At 39.8% G+C, this 26,347-nt stretch overlaps 2 protein-coding genes across 3 annotated transcripts in view; both read right to left on the reverse strand.

Moving 5' to 3' along the window:
• tnnt1 (troponin T type 1 (skeletal, slow)) overlaps positions 1-5,250 on the reverse strand; it is a 13,026-nt gene extending 7,776 nt beyond the window's left edge. The window contains exons 1-2 of one of the 2 annotated variants that reach the window (XM_020585963.1): positions 5,202-5,250; positions 72-99 (exon numbers count right to left, since the gene is read on the reverse strand). In XM_020585963.1, coding sequence (XP_020441619.1) covers positions 72-97 — 26 coding nt within the window. In that variant the 5' untranslated portion in view covers positions 98-99; positions 5,202-5,250. Of the gene's footprint in view, positions 1-71; positions 169-5,201 lie in introns of those variants that run through there. The other variant, XM_020585964.1, reaches the window with a different exon arrangement.
• A 2,820-nt stretch (positions 5,251-8,070) lies between these two features.
• Positions 8,071-21,220, reverse strand: pih1d1 (PIH1 domain containing 1). The gene is given in 12 exon segments (XM_020585971.1): positions 8,071-8,224; positions 10,080-10,223; positions 12,597-12,675; positions 12,815-12,841; positions 13,758-13,854; positions 13,929-14,010; positions 14,872-14,933; positions 16,759-16,821; positions 16,824-16,940; positions 17,161-17,218; positions 18,416-18,498; positions 21,143-21,220. Coding segments are annotated over 12 exon segments (900 nt in total). The 5' UTR covers positions 21,195-21,220; the 3' UTR covers positions 8,071-8,188.
• Between the last annotated feature and the right edge of the window lie 5,127 nt (positions 21,221-26,347).

Genomic DNA, 26,347 nt, shown 5'->3' on the forward strand with positions numbered 1-26,347 from the left:
TGATGCATTTACACTGGAATGAACAGATGACAAATGACATTAAATGATAAACAGTGATGGACGCTACTCACTCGTATTCCTCTTCTACATCTGACATAGCTGCAATAAAGACAAACAGATGACAGTCTGATAAAGAAGATCATGAAGGAAGCATTGGAATATAGCTAGCTGAAGAGCAAAAACATACAAAAAGCTATTTAAAGATGTCAATTTGGTTTCTGTTAAATGTGCCGGGTGTTTTATTCACTATTTTGTAATTATGTCTTTCCTCTCACACGCAACAAATTTTAAAATATAACAGGCAAACTTGAGTGAAATACACTGACAAAATCCCTTCCCCCACAATGTTTTAATTTTTACTTTAAAGGAAACTGTGCACTCTAGTGCCAGCCTCAGAGTCTTTATGTCCCCATAAAGGTCAAAAATTTTATTCATCCAATACTTTAGTTTATGACCAAATACCTGGAAAGTTAAAGACACCACCATCAGCTCTAGTTGTACATAGTGTTTAACGCTAATCAGAAAATGTTAGCATGCTAACACATTAAACATGACTGTGTTAGCATTGTCATGTAAGCATGTTAGCATATTGATGTAATATGTAAAATCTGACATCAGACATAACATCCCTCTTGAAAGTGGTCTACCACATATTGATAGTGGCTGTGGCATTGGTGCCTCACTAAAATCTAATGAAACTCCCTGGTTGGGATGTCTGGAATATCTTTTGCCTACATGAAGATTTACAGGACTTATGCACTAATCCTTCTAAAGATTGTTTATCTAACAAGTTGTCTTGAAGTCTTCTTTTACTGACTACAACACAATAGGGACATTTTAGTTAGATTTTAGATATTACCATAAAAATACTGGCAACCTGGATGAAAATGATTTAGCCCATATAAAGTGTTTTAAAATAATGCATAATGGAAGGGCTGGTTGTGCATAAGTACATGAGTCATCATTACTAAATGACAGGTGGCACGAATCTCAGGTCTCCTGGGATTCATGACATTGGAGACAGAAAACCACACACACAAGCACAGAGAGAGGCAATGCTAGGAAGGTTTTGGCTATAAATTGTCCCTCTGAGCTGCCATTGTCCTGACATGAAACTATGCAAGGCAGACATACACAGTGGGTGTGCGCTGACGCCCTCCTGGCAAGAGATTCAGGGAGACTGATGGAGCACCAACAGGTGAGAATGTGACAAGGGTTAAATGCAGAAAGACCAAGAGAGATAGAGCTTCGCTCGCTTTTTAGTTCTCCTTACATCTTTGTCCTTCTGTACTCCTTTGTTCTCAGTCACACTTTACCTCTGACCTGGTGTTTCTCACCAGCACTTCCTTCTTAACAATTGGTTTCACAGTTTAATGTGCACTGAGCAATTTACATGACTCATCAACTCAGAAAGTCTGTTGTCTCTGCTTTTATAAAGGATACTTTTCCAATTATGTGGCCAAACATTTTCAAAACCTCAAACAGTAAAAAGCACTCTGATGCCTCTCAGTCTTGTCCTCCACTCTGCCTACCTTTTTTTCATTGGGAAGAATTAATAGATGCCCTGTGCCTGTGCCGTTGAATTTCTAGAGGCATTAACAGTTGATGAAAGCTCTTATCTCTCTCTCCTCTGTCTGCTGTCATGTGCATTGCCATGCCATACCCAGTGCTTTCGGCTAGAAATCAATATATTTCCTGTCTTTCAGCTGTTATTATTCTGTCTGTATAAACACAGCTTCAGCTTCAGAATTGTTTGCCCATTCCAGATCCTTAATTTCTTTTAATTATCATGCATCAGCAAAATAGAAAATGAGTTTTAAAGGAACAGATCATCATTTTGGAAAATGCACATTCACTTTCTTGCTGTGGTGGAGGTGAGAAGATCGACAACATTACCAAAAAATATGAAGATAGCCAACTGCTGGTTAGCTTAGCAAAAAACTGGAATCATGTGGAAACAGCTGGCCTGACTTTGTCCAAAGTTATTAAGCACAAATAAGAAATAGTCCATTGCTGTTATTTTTTCTTAAAACTCAGGTCTCTGTGTTAGCCTAATTGCTCATAACCCCGCTGCAAAACTACAAACTATTGCTGTTATTTTTTCTTAAACTCAGGTCTCTGTGTTAGCCTAATTGAAGCAGTTACAGTATAACTGATACTGTTATATGAACAGTGTATCAAATGACATTGTGAAAACAATGTCAAAGGGGTCACTCATAGTGAAAAACGTAACAGAAAGTTATCACCCAAATCTGTAGCCTCCAGTTTTAAGGACCTTTGTAGTGAGTTTCAGCTCACTGTTTAACTCTCTCACCTACAACTTTACTGGATGGTTCACTCTCACTGCTCTCTACATGCCCAGCACCAAATGGCTGATAGAGTTAGCAGCTAGCTGGTGAACACAGTGGGGCATTTAGCAGCTAAATAGCCTGATATTTCCCACAAATACAAACCAGAGCTAAAACAGAATGAGTATTGTCCTTATGCATCCACCGATCACTTTACATTCTTGAGGTCATAGTTAAAGATAGTGTTGTAGTGAACTATATTATATTTAGAGGTGTACATAAAAGAGAGGATCAGAATATTAGGAACACCTCTGACTATAATGTAGTTCAGTACAACACCACCTTTAACTATGACCTCAATAATAAACATATAACTGAATTTATACATTTATGGCAATTTCACCAAAAACTGAAACATTTTGAGCTTCATAAACACAGATGTTAAGGTGGAAGTATTGCATTAAAGTGCATACAATTGTACAGGTGTACCTAATAAAGTGGCCAGTGAGTGTATATAAAGGCCTCAATAGCTATTGTTTGCCAACAAGTCTGCCATATCAGCTTATGATATGTTCACAAGGTGTTTCCTCTGCCCTCAAACATTTCCAAACAACTGTAATTGCTGGTTTAAACAAATGATACAAGTTCATTAGTTAGCTGTACAGGTGCTGGTGGGTGGACTTTGTTACATTTGGAAGAGTTCGTAAAGTTGTTTTACCATGTTTCCAGTTTGTGCGCTAAGCTAACTGACTGTTGTATTTAGATTCCTGTTAGCAGCATAGACAGGAGAGTGGCATCAGTCAATCTTCTCATCGAACTCAGAAAAAAAAAGTATTACCTGAAATGTCAAAGAATTCCTTTAAGAGGAGAAGATATTATGATTGTGATATAAAATATATATCTTGTGATATTTATTTGCTGTATACTAACAGCAAAGCAATACACTGAAAGCCATAAGATATCAACTTGAAGAAAACATGAAATTTCACTGGACCTTCACAAGAATCACTTGGAGTTGAGTGCCTTGCTCAAAGCATCTCTCAGTGTAATCTTAAATGGAGGAGGAAAGCCTTATTTTACTCTAAAGGTACATCAAAGTAATACCTATAAATAAGGGCATGAGGGTAAGTGGGAGAGGTGAGAGGGAGGGTGGGGAGTAATGACAGATGGATGAATGAGAGGTGCACATTTCAACACCTCTGTCGGAACAGTCAGAAACTGCCCGTTTTGGAGCTAAACGGAGCGAGGGAGTGGGAGATGAGTGAGCCAGGGGATTTAGGAGAAGAGTCAAGTTCCAGTAGACAACAGACATAGGCTTTAACAGGGTTAAATTTAGTCAAGGACAGTGTGTGTGTGGAGTAAAGGTGAATGGGTGTACAACAATACCTAAATTGTGCTAAAGAGAGGTTATTTTAGCTATTAGCCTATTACATTTTAGATAGGAAAGGAAAATGACCCCCTTGAGGGGGTCTGAGTAAGTGAGGACCAGCCAAAATGTACTCACTTTCCAAAATGTCCTCAGTCCCATGATTTAAAAATCAACTTGGTCCTCACATTGCTGGCTACACACACACACACACTACATTCATGTATGCAGACACCTGTTTAGGCAGTCTGTGTGCTAAAGTTAGCTTGTCTGACTTCAGACTGTTAGCATTTGTGTATGTATTTAGCAATGACCACAAAGAAACAAAGTAATGAGATATGATATGCTAAGCTAAGATGAGCTAAGATAAGATAAAATAAGACAAGATAAGATAAGATGAATCTTTATCAGCCTCACAAAGAGGACAGCAGCAAAGAGAAGGATAAGATAGATGGGTGACAGGCTATGCACACAGACATACACACATGCAAACTGCACACACAAAAGCCTAATTAGCAATCAGACCCAGTATAGTTAGGTCTATTAAAGGAAATGCACTCAATCAAAATACTGCAGCCTGCAAATAATTTCCTGAATGCTTTTATTAAGGTCTACCCACATAGATATAGTTTTGTACAAGTGGGAACTGAGGATGTCTGCTTAGGGCAGTAATAATCATCATCCTTTGTCTTGGCTACAAAATGAAACCTTATTTATATGTACTGAACCATCCCATGTACTGTAAATAATCTACACCTACATAATAACTGTTGTGTAAATTTCTAGATGTGTGATATTATGTCAGTTTGAGTGCCTGCTATGGTAACACAGATACACAGGCATATGGAAGGATGGATAGATGCATACTAGAAGTGACAGGTCACACAAGGCAGCCACTATCTAAGAACAGATGCTTTATATCGGAACCATTCTTCTGTCCATCCATTGATGTAACACAGCATAGTGCTTGCAGAGTAGCCATAAAAATGTGATTTTTTTATATACTTTTGCATAACTTATGAAATTAAAGTATTTCAATATATACATTGTCACTTACCTCTAGTGATATCTACTCATTCAGGTACACTACTGCTTGCTTTATTTGTTGGGGTTTTGGAGATCTATCTTTAAGAGTTTTGCTGCTGCTCAAATGGAATAGAGGCCAAAGGAAACACTTTTCATAAGGACAATATTCTCAGTGGAAAATAGTACAAATAAACACTGCTGATGGTGAGGTAGCTAGATTCTTCTGGGTAACAGATATTGTTTTCCAAATCACACATTGCTCTGTTTGTGGAGTGGCAGATGTTTAAGATTATTGTTTCATTAAGTTTCTGGACAATTGAGCTGTTTTACGAAATTACTTTCATGGATATTCAAAGTCTCCACTGTGATGGATGATAGCACAAAAAGAAAAGAAGAGAAAAACACTGGTTGCCTGGAAAAAGTCACACAATAATCTCACAATTGTTGGTTATATTTAACTCTACTGACATCGTATTGGAGCAAAACCTAGAAAGGACATATTAAAGGACAGACAGACGTACCTGTATGAAGGTGTGGTAAGACAAGATGCAAGAAACAGACAAAGGGACAGACAGGAAAGAGAATGGCTACTATACAAAGGTGGTGGGAGTTTTATAGAGGGAGGTGGAAGGGCACTGTGTGTGGGGGTGTATGTGGGTGTGGAATGACTATGTGCTTATGCATACTGTGAGAATTACTGAATGTCCAAGTATACAGTACAAGAATAACTGTGAATCTACGTGTGCAAATGTGCTCATTCACACGTGTGTGTGTGTGAGGGAGAGAAATCAGGGCTGAGGGCCACATACAGATTAAATGGAGGGTGAAAGATGAGCACCTTGCAGGATTAGGGAGAACAGAGGAATGACCTCACTGGACAAATGCAAGGGTGCCACAGGGCAGGTGGAGAGAGGGATGACAATGTGACGAGGGAGGGTGTGATGAACGGATCCAACCGCTGCTCAGAGGCTATATGCACATAAATCATTTCTAATAGCAGCAGTGTGTATTTTCAGTGTAATAATTATTTGTTTCTGCATTCTCATAAATACTTGCTCATGGCCCCTCAGACCAGAAAGAAGAGCTTTGGGACGGTCTTCAGAGGACAGGAGCAAGCTATCAAATAAAGAAATTAGGATGTACCCTGCCTCAGCAGTTGTTGCTACTAAGAAGATGACATTCACAGCTACACTGATTCTCCAGCTTGCATAGCTCTACTGAAAGGTAAAGAAAACCTGCCTACACTCTAAAGCTCACTACTTACTATGTTATATCTCAATTGTTTAACTCATACAACTAAAGCATAAAAACTGATGAATGTTATTTGTTACTAGCAATTTCCCCTAGTTTGCAGCCTTAATGCTAAGCTAAGCAAAATGCCTGTGGCCGGTATCTCCTCATATAAATCATACATACATGAGAGTTACATTTAAAGCACTTTTCAAATATTGTTTTAGTAGAAACACCCTCCAAAACTTATCATAATGGGGAAGAGTTGCTGCAGATGGTTCCTGTGACCCAGACCATTTGGCATTCTTTCCGCTTGACTGGTGTGTTGTGAATGTATTATTTATAGTAGTTTGATAAGGATTCAACCCATTATCTTTTGTACTTGTAGCTAAATCAGAACATTTCATTTGCTCTCAGGGCTCTATTTTCCTGCAACAGGAAGCAGCGCTAAACTCGTGTCAGCCCCAGGTTCAGGGACATATGGGCGTCCTCAACAATGTTTTAACATCTGCGCGTAGCCACGCATTCCCGGGCGCATTGTGGAGAAGAGGCGGAATACATTATTAGAGGGAGAAAAACATGGTAAGCAGGTGGAGTCGGGGCTGGCTTTAGTTGTGTCCAATCTAACGGGCTCCTCTCGCCCCTTTAAAGAGCAGGGCAGAAACTGACAGACAAACAAATAAAGAAGTTTCTTTTCCTGTATCTTCTCCTCTGCCAGTTATTGTATGTACTCCATTCCCAGACTGACAGTGACAAAACTATTTATGTAGAAGTACTACACATAAATATTCACTCAGTAACCTGCTAATATCACTGACCAGCTTTTGTGCATGGAAGAAAGTCTCTGATCCTGTTAACCAGTGTAATTTACTCACAGCTGCATTCAGTGTGCGAAATCCAAAAGGGTCTCACATGTAACTTTTTAAATGTTTCAGTGTTTTCAAAATAATACAATAAAATTATATTGTTAATGCTGCATTTATGGTGAAACTAATGGTCCATCAGAGTGCTCAGCCAATGGATGTGCCGCCTACTTTATTTCCACCTACAGCTGCTTTCAGAGTTGATCAAAACCTTCATAAAATGCAATCCCCAAAATACATTTGGGTACCGGATCGTGTGCTTCCCAGATGTTCTTATCAGGAAACTTGTTCACCAGACATCATGGGAATATGGCTGAGATGAAGCAGTTCTGTGAGAAAAAATGGTCCAAAATTCCTCCTGAGAATGACAGAAGGCCGCCCCCAAGAGCTGGGGTCAGAGGTTTCCTCCATTAAACAGTTTTTCCTCCCTGCTGTTGCCAGGTGCTTGATCAAGGGGGATTTGTTGGCCTTTTCCACTATAATAGTAAGGTCTAGACCTGACTTTATAAAGTAAACTTTTGTTGTGATTTGGCGGTATACAAATAAAACTGTATTGAATTATCTACATCAACAGGAAAGCTTGTTTTGAAGTTAATTCAATCTTAAGGTTCACTTACTTTTTCCATCGGCACTATGAATGTTTAAGGCCAGGTTCAATAAAGACACAAAAAATTATGTTTGTGTCATATTAGCTTAAGCACATTGAGTTTGTCTATATTAATGACTCAGATGAAGATTTGGTCAGATTTTATGACCAAATCATGTAGAAAATCAGGTAATATCCATGGTTCATTTATTGTCACTGTATCTACTACATTTTTCAAAGCTAAAATTCACAAACATGTCCAGCTGGAATATTGTTGTTGTTTTGTGTTATGTAACATATGATGCCTGTTAATTATTGGACACACCTGTTGCCTCTTTGTCAATTTGATCCTTGAATGCAATTGACCACATGACCATGTTCTTAATTTGCCTATGTGCATGTCTTTTATTGGCCTACATGTGAGTTTGTGTGCAACTGGTTGTTTTTAAATGAATGTTCTGTACCTGTATGATTTATGAAACTTACTGTTGTGTGTTTTACGTACACCCTGATGATGGCTTTATGCAGAAAGACATTGCTCTTTTATTGATGCATTAAAGCTGCTCAGAACACTGCACATGTCAGGTTTTCTGCTTTTCAGTTTGTTTTCCCTGTTTTTGTGCATGTTGACAATGGTCCAAGCTGCACCAGTAACATCTGCTGTATCTGAATCTGCGACAACCACAGACCTGTTCTTACATGAAGAAACACACTGTGGACTGCTCAAGGCTCTGCTGTAACAAAGAGTGACTGACTTTATTGAAATACCTTTATTATCACATCATCATTTCACACACACACATACAAACAAAACACCTGTTCTATAGTTTCATGAAGACACCACAGGCATAGTAACTGTAAGGACCTGAACAAGAGAAAACAGAAGAAAAAGGTGCAGCATGTTAACCAACAATGCATGTGTGAATGTTTAGCACATTACTTTTATGTGTTATTGCTTTGATTCTTGTACACTGTGTGGGACTGTTACATTTATATATGGATTCCACTGCAATCGGAAAAACTGGAGCATTGTCCTGAAAATATTATCCGATAATCACAGCCTCACACCCAATGACAATAATTCACTTTATTCTGCAAGAACACAGAACATTTTTGGCCATCTGGCCTTTATCAGTGTCTGTTATGTGTATACACAATCATAAAATGTACTGCCGCTGTCACACCCTTGTCCTGTCCTACTCGATGACTAGAAAAAGGTGTGTAGTCTCGGTATGTTACACAGTGGCATGTGATGTCTACACACTATTTCAAAAACCTCCAAAACGACAAATAATCCTCTTCAAAATACTTATCGCAACTTGCTGCACTGTGCAAAAAACGCCAAAGTGCAAGTACATGTGCATTAGATGATAAAGAAAGTTGACATTAGACATTCAGTAATAAGAGAATTTGCAGCTTCTTAGTGAAACAGAGCTTCAGTGAGATACAGGGGTATACCAAAAACCACAGACTGAAAAGTCTTAAAATACAAAATCCAACAACATTCTGTCCTCATTCTGTCCACATCCTCACCTCTTCTGGGGGTTTTCACACATTGTAGAGCTGTGAGGGACAGCTCTACAGGTGTAGCAATGTCTAGTCACATCAGCTTTTTCATCACTGGTTGGAGTTAGTGTTCCAGTGTTTCTTGTGAAGTTTTGTCTAGAGTCCTTCTCCAGCAAAGCCGACAGTGTGTTTGTGTGTACAAGACTTCTGCTGGCCGCACATGCGCGTGAATGGGATAATATAAAATAATCTAAACTTAAACTTTCCAAATGATATGGGACAAAGTGGATCAAATTCTGATTATAAAGTCATTTTGAGGGATTTGTGATGCTCAGAAAACTGTATTCACTGTTTCACAAAGTCTTTGGGGGTCTGGTATGTGGGTGTGACCTATAGTACATCCCAACTCCCTTAACTGCACTTATGTTTCCTTCACAAACAATGATTTGGAAGATGGAGGGAGCAAGAATTACTTGGCTCGTACTGGAGCCTTTTGACTTGGTGCAGCACAGTTCAGTGAAATGCACTTCTTATAACCAAACATCTGGTGTTGGATCAACACATCATCAGGTACCTCTACACTAAGCATCCCAAGGCTTTAAATAATAGGCGTACTATAAGGCAACTGTTTCAATCAGCTCAATGCTATGGAAAGACTCTCTTCTCCCATCACTAGCCCAGAGCAGGAACAAGAGCTCTGGGAAGTACTTCATGAGGGCAGACTGAAACAACTTCCAGATCTAGTGAGGACTGAAAAGCAATGAACGGTCAAAAAGGGATTTGGGGGTTACCTGTAGAGAGGGCATCTTGTGTTCGACTTTACTGCAACAGTGTGCGGACCACAGCTGTTACTATGTAATGAACAAACAATCATATCCAAGCCCAATTTTTGTGGTATTTGCAGTGTGTCAGTTCTCTAGTACACAGGTTTTTTTGTTCCCCCATTGAGCTGGTGTTACACAGTGTGATGGTGTGTGTGTGTGTGTGCTTGTTTTGCTGTGATTCAGATTTAGTGTCAGTGTGTGTTTTTTCCCCATTTGGTTTTCTAGTGTTTTAGTGCCATAGTGTACACGCATTGTGCATCATAGCTACAAGTGGTACAACTATTAGCATCATAACGTGTGTTTTATTCAAGTGTCAGTGTACAGTGCTGTTTTCACAGTTTGAACCTGTTTGTGTATAGTATAAACTTTCTGTATGTCTGTATTTTGTACCTGAGTGCTCTTGTTGTACTGTGCCACACTGTTCTGCTGATCGATGAGGAAGGGGTGGAAAATATCAAGATGGAAGAGGGAGGGCCGAGCTGTCAGCACCAGTCGGTCCTCTCCGACATCAAGGACCAGAGAACGAGATGATGGCTACACAGGAGACATAAACACCCAGGTAGGATTCTACTGCACTGAGCTTTCCACCATGTCTGCACATATCAGTAATCTATTGTACATGGTGTTTTGAGATAACACGCTGCATGACATAAAATTGAGCTTTTTTTTTTTTTTTTTTTACATTTTTCTTCAGATCAACACTGTGGGTTGGGAACCCTTCATCTGAACTGAAAGTAAGTTAACAATTACATGGGACTCCCAAATTGCACAAAAACTATGGGGTGAGGGGGTGTTATAGTCGAAATGCGATGCTAGTCATTAATAATGAATGAAAAACAATGACAAATTGTTGCCTTAAATACAGTAGAGCATGGACCGAGATGCATTTTTCCATCCAAACCCAACCCAGACCCTACAAGCTCATAGAATATACTGTAGTGTCCAAACCTGACCCGAGCACGATGCAGTTGATTTCGTACGGCGTTTTCCCCTTATCATTAAATGAAGCAGACATTTGAAGACTCCAGCCATCTAGCCTCAAGTCTGACCTATGTGGCCAAACCCCAATCTAACCCGAACATGATTTCTGAATTTCTGTCCAACCTGGTCTGAACCGCGCTTACCTGAGTGGAACTGTCCGGCATAGTGGACACATTTATTTGATTTAAAAAAGCACTCAGCAGATGTAGACAGTTGACAGAAAAGAGGGACTTACAAACATACCCTGATTTGGCATTCCGCTTGTTTTACTTGTATGTTTTGTAGGTATTATTTATAGTAGTACAATAAGGATTCAAACCATTACCCTTTGTGCTTGTAGGTAAATCAAATAGAAAATACAGAAAAATGTACAAATCTAAATGTATACCCATGATTACTTAGTAGTTAGCCTTGGCAGCTATTAGCTAACTCAGCTGTTCAGTGTATGTACAGTGCCTTGCGAAAGTATTCGGCCCCCTTGAACTTTGCGACCTTTTGCCACATTTCAGGCTTCAAACATAAAGATATAAAACTGTAATTTTTTGTGAAGAATCAACAACAAGTGGGACACAATCATGAAGTGGAACGAAATTTATTGGATATGTCAAACTTTTTTAACAAATAAAAAACTGAAAAATTGGCCGTGCAAAATTATTCAGCCCCCTTAAGTTAATACTTTGTAGCGCCACCTTTTGCTCCGATTACAGCTGTAAGTCGCTTGGGGTATGTCTCTATCAGTTTTGCACATCGAGAGACGGAAATTTTTGCCCATTCCTCCTTGCAAAACAGCTCAAGCTCAGTGAGGTTGGATGGAGAGCATTTGTGAACAGCAGTTTTCAGTTCTTTCCACAGATTCTCAATTGGATTCAGGTCTGGACTTTGACTTGGCCATTCTAACACCTGGATATGTTTATTTGTGAACCATTCCATTGTAGATTTTGCTTTATGTTTTGAATCATTGTCTTGTTGGAAGACAAATCTCAGTATACGACTGATTGTTGTCCTATGGACAGAGTCTCCCACCTCAGCTGTAGATCTCTGCAGTTCATCCAGAGTGATCATGGGCCTCTTGGCTGCATCTCTGATCAGTCTTCTCCTTGTATGAGCTGAAAGTTTAGAGGGACGGCCAGGTCTTGGTAGATGTGCAGTGGTGTGATACTCCTTCCATTTCAATATTATCGCGTGCACAGTGCTCCTTGGGATGTTTAAAGCTTGGGAAATCTTTTTGTATCCAAATCCGACTTTAAACTTCTCCACAACAGTATCTCAGACCTGCCTGGTGTGTTCCTTGTTCTTCATGATGCTCACTGCGCTTTAAACGGACCTCTGAGACTATCACAGTGCAGGTGCATTTATACGGAGACTTGATTACACACAGGTGGATTCTATTTATCATCAGTAGTCATTTAGGTCAACATTGGATCATTCAGAGATCCTCACTGAACTTCTGGAGAGAGTTTGCTGCACTGAAAGTAAAGGGGCGGAATAATTTTGCACGCCCAATTTTTCAGTTTTTTATTTGTTAAAAAAGTTTGAAATATCCAATAAATTTCGTTCCACTTCATGATTGTGTCCCACTTGTTGTTGATTCTTCACAAAAAATTACAGTTTTATATCTTTATGTTTGAAGCCTGAAATGTGGCAAAAAGTCGCAAAGTTCAAGGGGGCCGAATACTTTCGCAAGGCACTGTATAAGCTCTTTAAACATTACCAATTTGGTTGCATGTCTCATTGTTCCAATATGTGTTACTGGTTTTAATTATATCTTTTCCCATTCTATCCTGCTTGCAACTCACATTTCCCTAACAGGGTAGTACGAGTTGGGGCAGATTTTTTTGGAGGCAAGTTGAGGATGAAACAAGACAGAACAGAGGAACAGGGCAGAGACCGAAGTGCTGTATGTTTGTGGTGTAATGTATGTCTCACCACCCCTGGTAGCTTTATCTCTCCAATGAGGTACTCAGGGTCACCAGTAGAAGGCTCCACAAGCAAAGTGAACTCTGGTCTAGAGACAGTGAGACATTACCAGAAAGAGGAGAGATGAATGAATGGAGAGAAAATAGGAGGAAGAGGGTATAAAATAACAGCAGACAAGGAGAAAGAAAAGGGGAAAATTAAATGGACAGAGAGTAGAGCAGATTTACCGTTTTGCTGTAGCAGTGGAGCTCTCCCTGTAAGAAGAGGGACAGACAATGGGAGATTTCAGAAGCCCACAAATCTTAAACTCACTGTAAAATCACCCAGTCTCCTGTTTTCTTTCTCCTGTAAATCAGAGAATTAGAGAAATATACAGTATGTCTCAGATGTTAAGCCAGTGGACCAATGTTGCTTTTCCACTACTGGAACCTACTGAGGCATATACCCCGTACTTCGGCCCACATAGCCAGGTTGGTGCAGAAGTGAAGTCTGCACTGCTTTGCCTATGGTCCACTCACTGGAGTCCCCATCTTACCCCTAAACCAACAAGTGAAGTCCTTACTTCTAAACCTGCATACGTGTCCCTTTACACACTGTGCTTGTAATACTAATGCTTGAGGTTTGATTTGATTTGATTTATTCTTTCAAGCATGTAAAGACAGTTGATATGTCAACACACATAATTTTACACATATCCAACAAATGCTAATCCAATATCAATTTGCTTATACCTAGTACATGCTTGAATGGAGTAGGAAGAAGTCAGACTTATCTAGTCCTACCCCATGACATCATCTTACCATCATTGGTTTGCAAGCAGTATCTCTACATAGATAATTCTCTTCTACACCACACAAGTAATATACTAAAAAATTATAACAGTGTTAACATTCTTACATAATTACATTCTTAAATAATTCTCTTCTACACGACACAAGTAATATGCTAAAAAATTATTAGAGTGTTAACAATCATACACCACACCCACAATGTTCCATCTAAATTAATCATTAAGCCTGTAAGCCTGCTTGAAGAGCAGACATTTAACCAGTCACACATGACTGCATGCACATGCTGAGCAGTCATCTGTGACTGCATGAGGATTTAAGAAGCATGTGATGGGCTCTGCATGTATGTTTTCTGTTAATCAGTCCACACAGCAGGACATACTGAGGCTGCAGCTCCTGAATCATTGGCCTGTTTTTCGTCCGGATGTTGTGCTCGCCGAGAGAACCCAAGAACTTTCTGTTCTTGAGCACCTTCCAGTCTGCGGAAACACAGAAGAAAACCTCAACAACTGCTGTCAAGCTGAAGAAAGGTTACACACACGCACACACTTACCTCTACTTAGCTCCAAGGCGTATTTGTGTTCCAAACCCTCTAAAGAGACCAGAATAACAAACTGCTGGAACAAGGGATCCTTCTATAAGGCATAAACATATTTCATATAATTACATGAGGACGTTTGGTATTTTTTCCAATTCACCAGTTGAGGCTGCCCACTAAGAGCGGAGGTCTGTCTGAGGTTTCTTCTGTTAAAAGGAGTTTTTCCTCTCTACTGTGCATGCTCAAGCGGGATTTGTTGGGTTTTTCCTCAATAATAATAATAATAATAATAATAATAATAATAAAGTCTCAAAGTCAAGGAGGATTTGTTGGGTTTTTCCTTTATTATAATAATAATAATAATAAAGTCTAGACCTTACTGTGTAAAATGTTTTGAGATGACTATACAAATAAAACTGATTTGATTTGAATGCATACCTCTCCCACCATGTCTGGGTGTCAGTATCACAGTCATCATCAATGATTAACTCCTTACTCACCACTGTATCTTATAGGACAAGGTGAAATGGACCTCCAAACAAAGAACATCGCATTGTGCTATTCATGTATAAAGGTCTACTACAACAAAATAAAAAACCAACAAACTGTGTAATTATATGTGCTCTGTGGACCCTGATAAACACAGTACTGAGAGTGTCAGGTCAGTGTTCTCTCACATTACTATGATCTGCTTCTGTTTTCAGGGCCCCATCTAGCAAAACAAACAGTTTCAAGAATTCCTTCATCACTTGGGCCATCTCTCTACTAATCTCGGCACAACAATTTGCCCTTCGAGGAAAAATAAAGTGAGCGAATAAATCATACATCCCAACAATCATGACATGCATCATCCCAAGTGAGTAGTGTACAATGTCTCTACTAGTTACTCCTTTCTCTAATAAAATCAAACTGTCACATTGATGACACAAATCAGGAGCACATGCACACACAAACACACCTGGCATCTCTGGAAGAACTCCTGGTTGATGACCACATCAAAAGCTGTGCAACTCTGAGAGCCTGAAAGAGAAAGAAAGAGACATAAGAATTCAATGCACTGATTATGTCACTTACAGCAAAAATATCAGTGTTCGTGCCAACCAGAAGCCATGGATGACAGGTGAGGTTCACAGACTCCTGAGGGCTTGGGATGCAGTCTTTAGAGCCAGCGACACCGCAGGCCCAGCAACAGCAAGAGCCAACCTGCCCCGTGGAATCAGGGAGGCAAAACGCCAATACAGCAAGAAAATATCTGGACACTTCAGCAACACTAGAGATGCACAGAGTCTCTGGTGGGGCATCCAAACCCTCACAGGATATAAACCCCCACCTTGGAACTGTGATAGTGACATCTCTGCTGAACAGCCTCAATGACTTCTTTCTTTCAACACAATCATTCCCCAGCAGCTTACACATATACTTGGACACCTGGGACTCAAAACCTCTCTCTGCAACTGGGTGCTGGACTTCTAACAGGGAGGCAACAAAATGTGCGGGTCAGCAGCAACATTTCCAAGACCATCATGATGAGCACAGGGGATCCACAGGGGTGTGTGCTCAGCCCATTGCTCTTCACGCTGCTGACCCACGACTGTGTGCCAACCTACAGCACCAACCACAATGTCAAGTTTGCAGATGACATGACTGTAGTTGGCCTCATTACCAACACTGATGAGGCCAACTACAGGAGTGAGGTGTGCCAACTGGTCCAGTGGTGTAAGGACAACAACCTCTTCCTCAATGTGGGGAAGACTAGAGATCATTGTGGACTTCAGGAGAAAACCTCTAAAGCATCCACCACTGACCATCGACGGTGCTGTAGTGGAGAGAGTGAGCAGTACCAAGTTCCTGGGGGTGCACATCTCTGAGGACCTCTCCTGGACCAACACCACATCACTGGCCAAGAAAGCTCAAACACGCCTCTACTTCCTCTACAGACTGAGGAGAGCCAGCTGCTTCCTGCAGAAGGACCCTGCAACGCATAGCAAATACAGCCAGCAAGATCATCGGTACCCCTCGCCTTACCGACATCTTCAACACCCACCTCACCTGCAGAGCCATCAGCATTGCTGATGACACCTCCCACCCCTCACACTCCCACTTCTGACTCCTGCCTTCAGGGAGAAGGTATCGGAGTCTTCAGGCCCACTCCACTAGACTTACAAACAGCTTCATCCATCAGGCTGTGAGGATGCTGAACACTGTTCACTACCTCCCCCTCTCTGCCCCTGGACTGTAACCCACCACTGAACATAACAAGACTACCTCTGCTGTTTGCTCAAACTAAATACATTCCCCCTTTTTGTTACATTATAAGTAAATCTGCTGCTGACCGTTTTTTTTTTACCGTCATATCTGCTACTGTTGGTCATTTGCACTACTGTCCATGTACATTTCATAAGCTATTATGCATCCCATCACCAACGTCCCTGGTGATGCTGACCACCTGATAATCTTGTTATTATTTGCACTACTGTCACTGTTTGCACATGGCTTCAGGTTTCTTCATAGCCTATTAGGTTGTACCATTTAGTTTATCCTAAATACTTTAATTCAGTCTTCATATTGTATGTATTCTGAGTTTATTCTACTTTTATTCTATTTTAGCTTCTTAAATGGTATGGGCATTCAATATTAGGAGAGAGAGAAACAGTATTTTGATTTTTCTGTATGTCCTGCACATATAGTGAATTGACAAAAAAAAAATCTTGAATCAATCTGTCAAAAAAAATGCTGTAAATAAAAAAAACAAGAAGCTGAATTTTATAAACTGCCTGTAATAGAAGAAAAATACAGCTTCAAAAGCTTCCAAATAAAAAACACAATCTTGGGTTTGGTTACATACTGTTGTCTATTTCGCTGTGTGGCTCGCCCAGACTCATGGGTACTCTGTAGCCACTAGGATCTTGAGCAGCTCTACAAGCTCCTCTCTCGAAAGGTCTGGCGGAGGTGGAACTGAGTTTGACTGGCAGATGTTCACAAATACCTTGTCCTTGCCTGGCTCAGAGAGAGTCTTCACACACATGCCTGGAGTGGGGAGAGCGAGAGAGAGAGAGAGAAATAATAATAAAAAAAAAATACAAAGATTAGCAAAAAGGAAAAATGAGAGAGAAGTCAACAAATACAAGAATAAACTTCGGCATTGTCTTTTAAAGTAGGCAATGCTGCATAACTTTACGTGTGTGTGTGTGTGTGTGTGTGTGTGTGTGTGTGTGTGTGATATGACCTGTGTTGTTAAGATACTTACCGGGTTGCGGTTGGATTACTTTAGACTCTGGATTTTCGGTCTGCATCTTTTCCATTGTCTAAAGAGTTAACCAGTAGCAAATTCACTGGTAAGATTTACACATATTCAATTATCAAAAGAAACAATCAAGAAAAGAAATTATCAAACATCAAAAGAAAAAGCTATTGTAGCGTAAAATGCTTGTGCAATACATTAAAAGCATGTGATTCGATTCCTGGCCGATCCACTCCACGTGTCAAAGTGTCCTTGAGCAAGACACTGAACCCCCGGTTGCTCCCGGTGATGTCACCGGTGCGTGAATGCTTGGGAGTGCGAACGGGTGAATGGCCAAATAGTGTGAAAGCGCTTTGAGTGTGTTGCAATGCACAGAAAAGTGCTATACAAGTATAAGGGCATTTACCATGATGTAAAACAAAATGCACACCAGTGTTCTCATAATGAGGCAATGCTAGAAGGACAAACTACAGAAGAGGTGTTTGTGGATTTGAAAAGGTTTTCCTACTTGGAGCCTTTTTGCATGGTGCAGTATTATTTTCTTTACTCTCTGGACTTTTATAGGAGATCACATCCCCACTGGAATCCAGCAGAGTACAAAAGTGCTGCAGATGCATTTCAAACAAGCCTGGTTAATCCTATCAGACATCCTATCTCCACTAAACATTTCTAATACATAAAGTATCTATCCAATATCTATCTGACTAAAAATACCTAACAAAAGACTAGGTAATTTTGAAAGAAGAAATAACACATTCTACAGGTTACAAACTGATAAGCAAAATGCTAAGCAATAACATGAGCTCTGGCTCTATTCTATACACTCCAGGGTTTTATTGTTACAACCTCACTTAGTCTGGTATGATTAGTAGCTTATCGTGGCTAATATTAGCTAAGGTTTTGGAGGATTATGCTGGGTAAGTGGGTTTGCTTACTTAATGTCTATCCTCCACTTTTGCTTGGTCATAGTGACAGCAGAATCAAGATCAAGATCAAAGATTCTTATTGTCAATTCACTATATGTGCAGGACATACAGCAACTAAAACAGGAAACTAAAACAAAATAAAGTAGAGTAAAAACTGAATAAAATGAATAAGAAAACTAAATCAAAATGATTAGGATAAAATTAAACTGTACAATCACTTTGATTTAGTTTAGATAAAAAGATGGCAGAGGCGCAAACAGACGGGGCAGCCCTTCTCTCTGCAAGAATTTACCCTTAGTATCACTTTAACTCAGTTCACTTTAGAGCAATATTACCTGTAACAGCAGCTGTTGATAGAGCTCCTCTTGCTGGTGCAGCTCCAGCTCGGAGTTGAGGAGTGAGGAGTCTGTTGACATGGCTGTCGGCAAAAGTCTGTCAGTGATCCAGCATTCAAATATAAAATGGGCTGATTCAGGACTGATGAGGCCTGCCAATACAAATGTTCCTTCACCCATATACTGCATGCTTTGCAAGCCCACTGTAGCTGTTTAATGGTGGTGTCAGGCAGTTTTTGTCAGATCATGGACAAACAGAAACATGATGCATATAATAAGCATTCATATTTAGTCCTTGGTAAATATATAGTGCCTATAAAAAGTATTCACCCTGTTAGAAATTAATAAATTAGTCAGATAACTATTAGACATTAATGTCTTAGACTTTAATGTATTAGTAATACAATTTAGTAAGATTCAAAGCCTGCTCGTTAGAAATTAAGAAATTAATTCTTTTGTTGGAAGCAGGAGAAGTGAAGACAGGAGAGGACTGTTTAAAATCAACAGAAAGTTTACTGAAAGTCTGAGCACAGTGAAGTCATTACAGCGCTGGGATCAGAGAGACAGAGCTCCCGCAGGAGATCCGACTTCTCTGAACCCCAAATTAAGTTCTTACAATACATTTTATCCTCTTGGGCTGCTCCACCCTGGACAGGGGTGCAACCTTCAATAGTTTGTGATCCTACTGGTCATTTGGTGTGAGACAGAGCTCGCACTTCCATGTTGAAATATGGTAAATCTAGGTAAATAAAATATAAATATGTAATGTGAAATAAGTGTTCACATAAATATTCACTTTAAAAATGACTGACCTAATTCAACAGAGGTCCAACCAACTGGTACTAGTAGTCTCACAATTAGTGAAATGGGGATCACCCGAGTGCAGTGAATGTGTCTCAAGTGACTGTAGTATAAAGACACTGTCTGGAAGATCCAGTCACTGGTTAATCAGTATTCCTGGCTACCATTACACCATGAAGACAAAAGAACACTCCAAGCAACTCAAGAGAAAGGGTTATTGAAAAGTACAAGTCAGGTCAAAGGTCAAAGCGTTTTTGTCATATGCACAGTTAGGAAATGTGTTTCCCTGTACAATGAAATTCTTACTTTGCTGTCCACATGAATGCCACACAATACAAGTGAAATATAAAGTAGATGAGCAATAACACAAATCTAAATAGTCAGTAAAATCACAACATTTTTTGTTATTTTTTGTCAAAAAAGCCAAATTATATTGACCATGACTGATTTATAAAATCAATAAAGGGGTAAAACATCCAAGGTGGTGAATACTTCTTATAGGCACTGTATTATTTAAACAAGGCCACTGTATAAGCCACTGCAGTCACATCAGGGGAGGAGGTGTGCAATGGGTTGCTTGAGGCTCTAAGCCACATCCTCTAGAATCCAGCTCCTACACTGGGACCTGTCCAATGAAGCTCATCATGTTGTTTACTGGAGTAACTTCGCTCAATTCTCCAGTGAAGGACAGAGAGCCAAAACCCACCTGAATGTACAGGCAGGTGATAAATGAAACGAGAAACCAGCAGAGCTCCTGTAACAGCCCAATCATTTATTCAGCTTTATCCTGTGTATGCTATTGTCTTAACAGCCCTGTAAATCCTACTATTGGACAGCTAGACACATGGACAGCTGTTTTTCAGTATGCACTCTATACATTCCATGATCACAACAAACTACAAACAGTTTTAGTGAACTGGCTAAAATTAACTTAGCACCAGGTCTGACACTAGACGTGGTAACACACATTCTTTATCTTAAGGTAGGACTCACAGTATATGAGAGATTAAGTTATCTAATCGTCATTTAATGATCCCAGGAGTTTGGCTTCAACACATACCCAAAACATGTACGCAACTTACATAAAATTGCATCCAGGTTTCTTTATAAACAGGTGAGTAGGACCATGGGCCGCACCATAACGTCAGAAACACCCATGGCAAATATTAGCCCACGGTGTGCGACACGAAAGTAGCTATTTCAAGTGCAGCAATAGATGAGAGTAACTTGTTTTCTCTTTCCTATCAAAGCTGATACGGGTAATAACTAGTGTATACCGTGTGAAGGTCGCCGTATTGGTTAATTGTGTCATTGGGTGATCTGTCCATGCAGTTTTCCATCTAGAAGACGTTAGCTTAGCCTTAACTTCAGCTTACACGCTAGTGTTGACCAGCCGACTGGCTTCGCTCTAAATTCTCTAATTAAAATAATCTCTCTCTCTGCTGTGTTTAACTTTATTGCGCTTGCTGTCTTGTTCCTCTCACTGCTAAAACTCGCAAATAAACATTTGTGTACCTTTTCCACGCGTTCCGGTCTCTACTGTGACAGGGGACCTGGTGTCCAACGTAGGAACGATACTTCCGATTTGTGTCTTTCAGAATAAAAGCGTCCGAAAAATCTAAACTGAACAAAATCCTAGTTTTACACTTTAAAAGACTATACTTATATTCTCGCTACTAACTTCAAATTGTAACATTTTATCAATATGTCAGCACTCAGGCTTGGCCTAAATCATATTGTGGCGACCGCTGGCTGGGTTGAGGAGAGCTGGTCCGATCCTAACCTAACTGTGCAGCTAACTATCCAGCTGTGTGCTGGCACCTAGACTGACAATGAGGAGAACACCGACTCTGTCTTTTCTTGGCTTTATTCAAGCATGCAAAAGCAAGAAAGAAAAGGTTGCAAAACGCAGCACTATGTGCTCACCGGAAAAAGTAACAAAACAGAACATCACAAGTCTCTCCCCGAACTTCACCATCGCCCGCCAACAGAACCAACACGCACGCCCACCTGTCATCCCTCTTATACCCTCCCGCACCTGTTCCTCCCTCCATCCCACATTGGCCAGAACAGCGCGGCATTTCGCAGAAAACAGCGGTAACAAATACAAGCACGTTATTCGAGCATTACGGTTGCACCCACTTAACACATAACAGAACATAAACATAAACATAAGCGGCTGGTCAGGGCCGCCACAATATATTCTGCTCTATGAGTCCCTATGTTCATTCCAAATGCGTTATGCAATGGGAAATCGGATCATGAAAAAAGGCTTCATTTAATTTTTTTTACATTAAAATACAAAAAGCAAATAAGCAAAAGAGCCACTTTTGCTTATATTTAACTATACATGTAAATCACAGAATAAACTGATTTCTTTTTTTTTTCCTTTTTTTTTTACACTGAAACCAATCGTTTGATTCAATTGTGTGGTTAACATGCTCATTTTCCTTTTTCTGTCTTTATGTGGAATTGTTGTGGCAAAATTATCTATTATAGCTAGATGAGTGTAAAATAAATACTTAACACCAATTATTAAAGTTATGAATGCGTTTATTCCAGTTGGCAGGAACCATCTAAATCACAGAGTGTCTAAGACAGTCTTGTGGAAAGAAGTTCAATGAACAGAATGTGACCTGCTTTCTTATACTCTGGATACAACAACAGAAAACTGATGGACACAAAAGCCTTTGGCAAGCAGGATGTGAAGAGTTTTAAATGACATCTGTTGAGAGGTGAAGCAGTGGCAGGCTAAATACCTGACAGATCAACAATGGCTATGTATTTATTTATGCAGTTTCATATCAAGCCTGGTCAGCTCAAATACAGCAGCAAACTGATATGATGACTGCTTGTATGAGAAATGTAGTCCATATTATTTTCATACACAATATTCGAGTAATTGTGGAGATCAACACAGATCAGCATGTTATCACTCTCCTTTCCATATAGAGGAACGTCAGCTGTTTGGACCCTGAGCAGAAACTGAAAGGTTTGATTTAATGTCATTTTATTAATTCACGATTAGAGAGAACACTGATTCTAAACACATGGGTGGATTCATCACATAAATACACGTGCACATACACTTTTAATCCTATTCTTGCATAGCCAGACCTCAGCTTCATCCACCTGCTCACATTATATTAGAATATTCCTGAAAATACTGTCAGACAAATGGTATCCAAGATGCATTCACAAAAACACATTTTGAAAGTAAAATTAACAAACCAGGTATAGCCTATCATACTATGACCACTTTAATCATTTTTTTCTCACCTTTTTCACACAAAAGATGTAAATTATGTGGAAACACACTGAACATATTTATGAAATATCTGATGCTTCTTTAATTAAAAGTCAACTATTTTAATAATCATTTACATTTTTATGCCTCTGCACAGACGACAGCCATGGCTGGAATTAATTATTCAACATAGTGTCAGCCTGTACACTTGACAATCCATTTTTCATAGTCATTACTACTGTTATTCTCATCACCTCATGGAAAATAAGGCAAATACACCCAAAGTGAGTGCCCCAGAGCTAATTTAGAGTAATCTGAGTTGGCCGTCTCTGCTAGGCTTGCTCCCTCCCAAGAATCGCAAATGCACTCCTGGCTGGTGTCTCATCTACCACAAAATAGAGATACTGTATGACAACAACCCTACCTACAGTATAGATGAAACTGCTAATTGTATTCCCACATCTGTGATGTTAATACTTTGCAGGAGTGGGATAAATTCTCCTGCTGGGAGGCCTCGCACCTGTCTGGGAAAACTAATAATCATACAAAATACAAAACTTATAGCAAGATTATACTGTGGGCTGAATGTCTTAAGGTTAACGTTCTTTGTAATAAAGTAACAGAGGAAGTAACTGAGCTCTGCAGTGAAAATTGGTCCTTAGTTGATTATTTGAAAGCAGAGTCGAGGAAACCCACATCCAGTACCCGGACATTAAGCACAGGTGCCCCCCTGGGATGTGTGCTCTTCCCTCTGCTGTTTTCACTCTACACCAACAACTGCATCTCGAAGGACCCCTGTGTCAAGCTCCTAGTGTTTGCAGATGACACAACGGTCATTGGTCTCATCCGAGACGGTGACGAGTCATCCTACAGACAGGAGGTTGAGCAGCTGGTCCTGTGACAACAACCTGGAGCTGAACATGCTCAAAACACACACACACACACCTTACCCCCTCCTACAAGTTCCTGGGCTCCACTATCTCCCAGGACCTGAAGTGGACATCCAACATCAGGACCATCATCAAGAAGGCACAGCAGAGGATGTACTTCCTGCGCCAGCTCAGGAAGTTTGACCTGCCTCAGGAGCTGCTGATACAGTTCTACAACGGAATCATCGACCTCCATCACTGTCTGGTTTGGCTCAGCAACCATACAGGACAAAGACAGACTTCAGCAGACAGCGAGGACTGCAGAAAAGATCATTGGTGTGAGCCTGCCCTAAATGGAGGACCTGTACACCTCACGGGTCAAAAGGTCTCAGTTTACCAGTCAGTCTAACCCTCACCTATGGTCATGAGCTGTGGGTAGTGACCGAAAGAATAAGAATGTGAATACAAGTGGCCGAAATGAGTTTCCTTTGAAGGGTGGTTGGACTTACCCTCAGATATAGGGTGTGGAATTTGGAGTAGAAGTTGCAAAATGCCAAGATGGCAGCCGCCATATTCATATTTTGGCTTCACCTTTGTATAGCAGAAGAAAGTGATGACACTGTCCATACTTATATAAAGTCAGTGGTGTGGGCTTTCAAAGCTCATTTTGATTGGGTTTTTGGATTTTGTTTTCCCTTAATAATAAAAACCTTCATTTAAAAACTGCATGATGTGTTTACTTGTGTTATCTTTGACTAATATATAAATTTGTTTGACGATCTGAAACATTACAGTGTGACAAACATGCAAAAAGATAAGAAATCAGTAAGGGGGCAAACACTTTTTCACACCACTGTATATACATTGTACAGATTATACAGACTCATACAGGTCTCTAGTTCTTAAGTACTCTGTTTTATCCCTATTTATCTCATTTCAATGAACATTCCTTTGTTGTCTGCATTATTTACTGTCTATTTATACTGCTTATTCTGCATTGTTTGCACTGTTTGTTGATGTTAATACTGCTATTTTGTTATATTACACAGCCTAATGCTGGTTTAGTGTTTGCACATTGAGAGCCGATGTACCAGAGTCAAATTCCTCGTGTGTCCGTCACACCTGGCCAATAAAGCAAATTCTAATTCTGATTCTGAAAATAAAGCCATTGTGAGGAAAAGTGGGCAGGCAGACGTGAGTGAGTGGCAGGAATTGCAGCTTAGCTGGACTGAACCTTTCGATGTCTTCCTAACTACACTGTACTGAGTGTGCTTGAATTGAATCTACAGTAGGTAACATCAAAATTCACAAGTAAAACAGCTAACTTATAATTTGCTTTAAATGTTAGGAGTCACCAGTTTGTGTTCTCCAGACGATAAAAACAGATGTCTATAGAAAACACATTTTTCTAGTTGCTTGAGTTTCTTCATTTACTGTTCTTAGCATCTTCTCTGACCGGTCCTGGACAAAAAAAGGGGGTAATATGTGTGAGCATAGTGGCTGCCACCTATTGTGGCAGGCCTGTCTACTCATACATCTCATTGGTACCATGTGCCTACAGGACAAACTTGTCAAAGGAATCTTTTTCTCTCCTGTAGAAACCTTGTGTCTACTATTGACTAATCGAGTTATGCTTTGGGCCCAGACAACTCAGGGAGGGGACATGAAGGACACAAGTTTCTCCCTTGTTGTCAGGGAAGTCCCAACACCAAAATATCTTCTGCATATCTTCTGTTATTCTAGCTGTGTAAAAATTAAACCAGAGTCTGAACTCAGCACCATCTGCCGAGTTCAGACACAGTTGCTTGGCTAACATTAAAGGAGCATCTGCCAGTTGAAAAAAGGGAATTAATTGATTTTAGTGCAGTGAAAGAGAAGAACAGATATATAACTATAATGATCAACACTGGTTAAGTTGACTTACTTAACACTGACAGAGAATTTGAATTTTTTATTGACAAGATGATTCAGGTATGACCACTTGTACAACTCTACACTTACTGTATGAAACTAGAGCAGTATGTCTTTATTGTGGCATGCATACTCTCCATGACTCAGATTGTTTTCCTTTTTTTAAATTTTATTTTGTTTAATCATCTTGTACAAATTGAATAGCCATTGCTCAATGTTTACAGTTAATTTTTAGGACTAAATTTCTGCAGCTACAGTGGCTCAGTGAGGCTCTAAATGTTCATGCTAACCTGCTCACAATGATGGCGCTAGCATGCTGATGTTTAGTAGGTATACTGTAATAAAAAAAGGGGAAATGAAATGAGCACAAAACAAGTAATATCAGACCAGAATGATGTTATTTGTTATACACATTTTAATGCCACTATGTGTAGAATTTAAGCTTTCTACCTTTGGTGTTCTCTAGTGATTGTAAAAAGAGTGGAACAAGTGGAACATGCAACTGAAGTGCATTGGATACACATACGCCACTGATCATGGCTAGACGTAATAATCACACAACAATTTTACAAATACTACACAAACCATGGATTTGTTCACATTTTTACAAAACAAAAATAAAAACAGCACAAGTTAAATAATACAAAAACAAAGTTGGATTAGCTTAGATGTTCTGGTTAAACATGATGAAACACAGTCCACTGGACTGTATCCGTGAAATGTGCTGCCTAAGTTAGCTTTGAGTCTTTGGCTTACATTCCTGGTTTGGTGAGTTGGTCTTATAGCACAGCTACAAGCAAGGAGTAGAACCAGAGGAGGAACTACAGTGAAATGACCAGTTCTAACAGTTTTAAGCATAGCTTAAGGAAAGATACATTTGAGCACACTTTTTTTTAAATTCACATATTTCTTCAATGCACAATAGCATTACAGCTACATCATCATCACAGTCAGACTTAAATGCATGTGATGCATTATAATACTATAGTGGGGTGGCTATATTGGTCTAACAGCTGGTATATTTTACAAGTGTTGCCATGGCTCATGTAAACAAACACCTGTATACATCTGTGAGAGCTCTGCCAAATTTACTGTAGCTCTCAA

Source organism: Monopterus albus, unplaced genomic scaffold (genome assembly GCF_001952655.1).
Source record: "Monopterus albus unplaced genomic scaffold, M_albus_1.0 scaffold389.1, whole genome shotgun sequence".
Lineage (NCBI taxonomy): Eukaryota > Metazoa > Chordata > Actinopteri > Synbranchiformes > Synbranchidae > Monopterus > Monopterus albus.